The sequence below is a fragment of the Haliotis cracherodii genome, unplaced genomic scaffold (assembly GCF_022045235.1).
Source record: "Haliotis cracherodii isolate W230 unplaced genomic scaffold, xgHalCrac1.p SCAF_2, whole genome shotgun sequence".
In the NCBI taxonomy this organism is placed as follows: domain Eukaryota; kingdom Metazoa; phylum Mollusca; class Gastropoda; order Lepetellida; family Haliotidae; genus Haliotis; species Haliotis cracherodii.
In genome coordinates this window covers 63576640-63583395 of record NW_027266275.1, presented here as the reverse complement: position 1 = coordinate 63583395, position 6756 = coordinate 63576640, and the positions used below count along the sequence as shown (strand labels likewise).

The following is a 6756-nucleotide window of genomic DNA, read 5'->3' as shown; positions in this document are numbered from 1 at the left end:
TTGCCATGACAATAAACAGTACATCTATATAAAAAAAGATATTTGTGCCTCAATAAAATGAATTCCATGTATGTATTGAAAAAGTCAGGAGGAAACCTGGAGAATGTATTATTGTACAAGGATTGACTAAACAACTGTGTCAACTTCCCCATCAAACAAATTGTTGCAATCCATTCAAGTGAGGTTTGTTAAAAATGGTGAACACATGGATGAAGTGGTCTAATCTGTGGAGGTTCCCTTGAGAATTCCACCATGGTTACAGGGTTCAAACTAAAATAGGGGTGGTCGAGTAGCCTAGTGGTTAAAGCATTCGCTCTTCACGCTGAAGACCCGGGTTCGATTCCCGACATGGGTACAATGTGTGAAGCCCATTTCTGGTGTTCCCCGCCGTGATATTGCTGGAATATTGCTAAAAGCGGCGTAAAACCATACTCACTCAAACTAAAATAGGTATCCCATTGTTAGCATCAGTCAGGTGGTTCCAGTGTGATACTGTGATACCATTAAACACTACCATCATTCCATGAAGATCAGGGTTAGAAGTGAATTTCACCAGCCCATGCTTGTCCTAAGAGGCAACCAGGTGGTCAGGCTTGGTGACTTGTTCATGTCAGTCACTGAATTATCTGGCCGAGACGCTGGAATATTGCTGAGTGTCACATCAAACAAACCGGCATATTCAACATTCACTTGTGTCCTGGTTTGGGATGGGACAACAGTTTCTGTTCTGACTGGATAGTCCATGTTTGCTCAGGGCTCACCTGATGGACCATTCTCTGGAGCCTAGTCAGATCTTGCGTGATCAATATTTAAAAATTCCTGACTGGCATGTTTTCTTTCAAACATAAATACAAGCAAAGATCGTTGAGGTTTGTATTTTTATATTATTACAGAATTAAAACAGAAGCATGATTTTGATAACATGATTACACATTTGCAAGGATTTCCAAACAAATATATATCGTCTACCCGTGAAATAAAAAATATGGACATCACTGATCCCTATTATAGCAATGAGTAACACGGAAATAGAACAATTGACAGAATGGAATCACATGCTTGAGAGTCTGTTACTTGATACAAGAAATACTGAACCAATTTAAAGCTTTCATAAAATGGAAAACAAACTCAACCAACTTGTGTGCTGATGATTTCTATGCAAGTAAGTAAATTACACAGCAGAATGATTCTTTAAATACGTTCTGAATTTCATCACAAGGGCTGTATCTTGGTCCGACAGTCGGCATAAAAACAACTGAAATATCATCTTTGGTCTATCTCGTAATGCACTTAAAGGAGTAATGTCACACACAGAGTTATCATGCAGCTGTTCACAGACCTATGTTTGGTCAGTTCCTTTGGACACCTTGACACCTTTGGACACTCACTCAGGTTGAAATCTGTTTCCAAGCGTTGAAAGAGTCAAGATTACACATGTGACCAGTCTCAGGTTATTGTGGTTCAGCTACTTGGACAATGGAAATTCTTCCATAAATGTTTCAGCAAAATGCTTGAACCACTCCAGAAAGCCTCTCTAAATATGTGCATGTCAATGGTATCAGAATACTGATGGAACACTAGCACACCATAAATTACATTTCAGTTTGATAAACGTTATGATGAAAACCTGGGTGGACAATTGCTGATTCAAAATAACCCTGTTTTCAATGTCTAAATAGGCTGGTTGCCTTCTTAGTCATGGCATAACAGATGACAGTGCTTCATTCAACAGCTTCTACTGTGACCAGAAAGTCTTTCGAATGATTGTCACCAGTGTCGTAAAGAATTGTTTGATTCACGGGTATGTCATGAAGAACATGCTGTGTTGATATGATACTAATATGCCTAGTTTTGAAGAATTGGTATTTCTAACGGACGGAAGACCGACAAAATGAATGACATCAAAATAAAATTGATTGGTTTGAGACGGTAGTACGAAAGAATCTATGCTAGAGACCTGGACAACATGTACCATATTCGACGTAATAAGCGCCCAGGGCGCTCTCAAAATTAGGAATAGGGGGCTCTTATTAGAATATTATTTTGGTGAAAAAAAAACCGAGTTGAAAGATAAAATTTATGGTTTAAGCTGACAACCTGAAATGTTTATGTACGACAGATATATTTTTCCAGAATTAAATTGCCCATAATTAAGGGTGCATATAACACACGAGTGTGTATCATACGCAAATAAATAAGTCTTGTGTACATTGTTCAGTTGGAAGGGGTGCTAATTGGGATTGTTCACTTGCCAATATATTAACAAATATCGCCCAGGGCGCTTATTACGTCGAATACGGTAGTCATAAATATTAAATCAGGACACACAGTCTTGGGTCTTCATTCCCTTGTTAGTGCGGTGGCTGTTGTCCTGTCTAGACATACTATCACAGGTATGTGCAAATCACAGGCTCAATACATAAGCAACATATACAAAACCAAAACTAATCACAAATAAACAAGACAAAAAACAGTTTTCAACATTTGTAATCAAATCAATCTGCACATGATCGTGTAAAATGGAATACAACTTTTCACAAGCATACTGAGTACTTTTCTACAAAATTCTACAAGCACAGTAAACTAGAATGAGACATTCCTTTTAAACAGGATACATCCAATATTCATCTGAATTTGGATATGGAATGCAACTAAATAATTTACATAGAAATCAACAAAACATGTTTGTTGTAGGTCGCCTCGTCCTTGGACCTTCAGCACCAATCAAGTCACACACTTGAAAAAATATCTCTCGTAAACACATTCACAAGATGTTGGAGGTGGTACCAGATAGACTTGTCTTGTATCCTTACAAGAACCGAGCCAGAATATATCTCAGCATGAATACGAGGTTGATAACAGGTTGTTTAACCCAGCACTCCTCACTCTTAAAACGGAAATTTGCGACATAAAAATAATGAAATATATACAGTGAAATAATTACGAGTTGGGTATGGATGACCAACACGCCGTCCCCTACACATCACTGATGCCAAAACACAACCAAATGAAAGGAGTGAGTGAGTTGGGTTTAAAGCCGCTTTTAACAGTATTTCAGTAATATCGCGGCGTGTCAGCTTAATGTGGGAGGAAAGCCCAAAGTGATGCGGGTCTCAGACCTTTACCACTTCGGTGAAACCCAAGAGCACGGGTATGGTGCTGACAAACCTAGAAACATAATCGGGGCGAATCGGGATACGAACCCATGATCATAGGTTTCTGGCGTGCTCAAGGGACGCAACTCTGCATAAGGAAATTGGGGTGACTTAGACGACTGGGCCACCCGTGGCCACCCGTGGCCACCCGTGGCCCCCCCCCCCAAATGAAAGGAATTCACAAACCATGGCATTCCTAGACATGCTTCTCATCATGGGACTTTGGGAAACAAATCTTGGGCAAACACGTCTATATGTATCCATTAGAATGGAGATAATCGAGGATGGCCAAACTGAGAAGAGAAGAGTTTTGTGAGTGGTGCATCAGAAGTTGTTTTGTTTGCGGTTTCCCCTCTTTTAGGTACTTTCAGGCGATGTTTCTGACGGATCATGATCTGACAAATACTATCATGAAAGTGTATCCCGTGGATAAGCCGACCCCTTTCTACAGAATTTTTTTCTGGTCCTCAAAATTCGGCTTATATGCAGTCATATACGGTATGTATAATTCATGGGATAGCTACTTTTGATTTGTATGCACTCAATCTGAATATTACTGGTGCATTTTGTGATATATTTTGAAGCAAATGGACCCAAATTAATGAGCCTGTAACGTAAGTTTATATAAGACATGTGGACAGTTAAAAGAATAACTACTGGTATTAACAGCATCCTCTATGGCCAAAATGGGCATCCTCTATGGCCAAAACTGGCATCCTCCATTCTCTAAAATCAGGAGATGCTAGACTAATGAAAGACAATGCCACATACTATATTACGTATGTACAAGTTAACACAGTATGCTACTTTGTTGTACTAGCATCTACATAATTGTTGTCTATCCGCTGACTAGATAACAGTGGACGTCACTGCAACTGGACGTCACTGCAACTGGACCATTCGTTTCCTCTCACAGCATTAACAAGGATGTCTGTTCTGGTTAATATTTGACTTTGTTTACCATGAAGATGAAGGTACAGGTTATACACCCCAAATTAATGAGCCAAGGATTGTGATTTGCTGAATGTATTCTATAATGTATGATTCATACGGACACTACAAATTAATCATTGTTCTTTCAGAGAGTGAGTGAGTTGGGTTTTACGCCTCTTTTAGCAATATTACAGCAATATCACGGCGGGGGACACCAGAAATGGGTTTCACACATTGTAGCCATGTGGGGAATCAAACCCGGGCTTCGGCGTGACAAGCAAACGCATTAACAATTAGGTTACCCCCAACACCCGTTTCTTCCGAATCCTACACAATGAAACCATCTGCACGAGGTCGTGCTTCCCTCCTCATCAACTGGTCATATTGTCATTTATTCAGTGTATCAATTCCCCAGGGCTATATTTAAGGAACTTGATTTAACTTGCAGTGGGTGCATGTTGACATGAAAAGCTAGCTGCACCTGACTAAACCAGGTTGCACCCTGGTCCCATAAATTTATCAAAGCTGAAACAGAGATGCATAATCTGGTCTAAATAAGTCAAATCTAAGATGCCTGTATCATGTGTCATGAACTACACATAACACAGGGATTAGTAATGTAGTATGATATATAAAGCTGAAAGGTATTGAGTGTGTTCAAAGATTCATGTTGTGAAAACAAGTCAGGGCTGGACAGAAAAAATAATCAATTTTTTTTACATGCACTTAGTCCATGTAGACAAATATCAGGTTGCATTTTTCAATACTAGGCTTCACTGGTACATGTTTTACATACCCGGTAGCTAAATTGAGCCCTGTCTCCACACCACTTGGATAAATTCTCTCAACCAGTTTGCCACTACCATACCTTTGTTTTGATTATGATTCGAATTACACAACACTAAAACTAGCTGCCCATTCCAATTTAACTTATGTGATCAAGAGATGTGTGAAGTTACTGATAAGAGTTAGTGAGTGAGTATGGTTTTACACTGCTTTTAGCAATATTCCAGGAATATCACGGCAGGTGACACCAGAAATGGGCTTCACAAATTGTACCCATGTTGGGAATCGAACCCAGGTTTTCAGCGTGACAAGTAAACGCTTTAACCACTCAGCTACCCGATCACCCAGATAGGAAATGAAGATGTTGACACAACTTCCAAAAGAATCAAGCACATGTGTCCAGGGTAGTTTATTATCACAGCATACACGGGTCATATGCTTAGCAATCGAGGCTGGGAGGCCGTATTTCAACACTTGGTGTTCCTAGTTTCGGATCCAAGTCCACCTCTTTTGTCCAATTAAACAACATGGATGTTCCATGACTGACTAGAAACTGGAATTTCTAAGTAAACATGATTACCACTAGACTATGGCACTTTCCCTCTGTGAATGGAGAGATCTTGTAGTTTTTAAAGTAAATAACACCCGCTTTGAACAGTAATTTAGTTGTGTCCTCAGGTGTCAGCTTAAAGTGTGAAGAAAGTCAAAAGTGATGCAGATCAAAAACATTTCCCACTTTGGTGAAACCCACAAGCACGGGTATGGTGCCAAGTTTTACAACCTGTGGCTAGAACCCAATATCCTTTGATTCTTGTGCAACTTAGGAAAGCAACTCTACACAGCAAATTGTGGCACCAATGCCACTAGAAGTACTATGTAAGTTATAGAAAGAAAAAAAAAAGTCTGTTGACAAAATCCAGGTTTGAGCAGCAAGGGATTTGGGCTTAAAACTATTTTGATCAGTCTATCAGTAATATCGTGCGATGTCATTTTCTCGAAACCTGCAGTGTTAAAATTTAGACCACTTCTGAGCTGAGAGACCAAGGTCACAAAAGAGGTGAATCTGGGATTGAAACCCAGGATTCAAACTCAGGCAAGTTAACCTGGTATTCAAACCCAGGCAAGTTAACCTGGTATTCAAACCCAGGCAAGTTAACCTGGTTTTCAAACCCAGGCAAGTTAACCCGGGATGTAAACCAAGACAAGCTCACCCAGGATTCAAACCCAGACAAGTTAACCCTAGTACATCTAAACAGTACTAAAGGATGAAACTCTATATAGTGAACTGCAGCACAAGTTTTGAGGAAAACAAAGATGTTAGTTCTTCAGGAATCTTGCTCCAGAAAATAATAGTCAGTTAACTGTGCTCCTAACAGTCAGCAGCATCAAAAGAATTGCTCTACTGAATACAGAGAGGGACATGAGATCAGCTACAGTTCTTAGAACTTGTAAAGTGTTGTAATCATTTATGGGTTGTTGCCATGGCAACTAAACAAACATATCACTGTTCCAGTGCAACACAAACAACCAATGTTCTGCATGGGTCAGATGTTGAAACTGTTAACAAGCAAATCATATTGTCTGAAAACTCAATACATCTTTAATAGATAACAATGTCTGGGACTCATAATTAAATGAAATTATACAAACAGAAACAAAAAGACACAAGGGAAGAAATCTGCCTGTTTGTGGCTCTGTATCTAAACGTGAGATGCTGACTCGACCGTGCCCGGCTGGCTGTGGAATTGCTTCAGCAGCTGTGAGAGTGGTGGAGTGGGTTTCGTCTCTTCTTTCAGGAAGGAATTCTGCTTGGTAAACCCTTTCACCACTGGAACAAAATGGTTGTGTACAGTGAGTAGAATAATTCTTTAACAGCACCAGC

At 39.7% G+C, this 6756-nt stretch overlaps 1 protein-coding gene across 1 annotated transcript in view; it reads right to left on the bottom strand.

Moving 5' to 3' along the window:
• Nucleotides 1-5900: 5900 nt before the first annotated feature.
• LOC139467728 (serine/threonine-protein kinase 31-like) overlaps nt 5901-6756 on the bottom strand; it is a 34328-nt gene continuing 33472 nt past the window's right edge. The window contains exon 22 of the mRNA XM_071249238.1: nt 5901-6702. Within this exon, the coding sequence (XP_071105339.1) occupies nt 6575-6702 (128 nt within the window). The 3' untranslated portion in view covers nt 5901-6574. The remainder of the gene's footprint in view (nt 6703-6756) is intronic.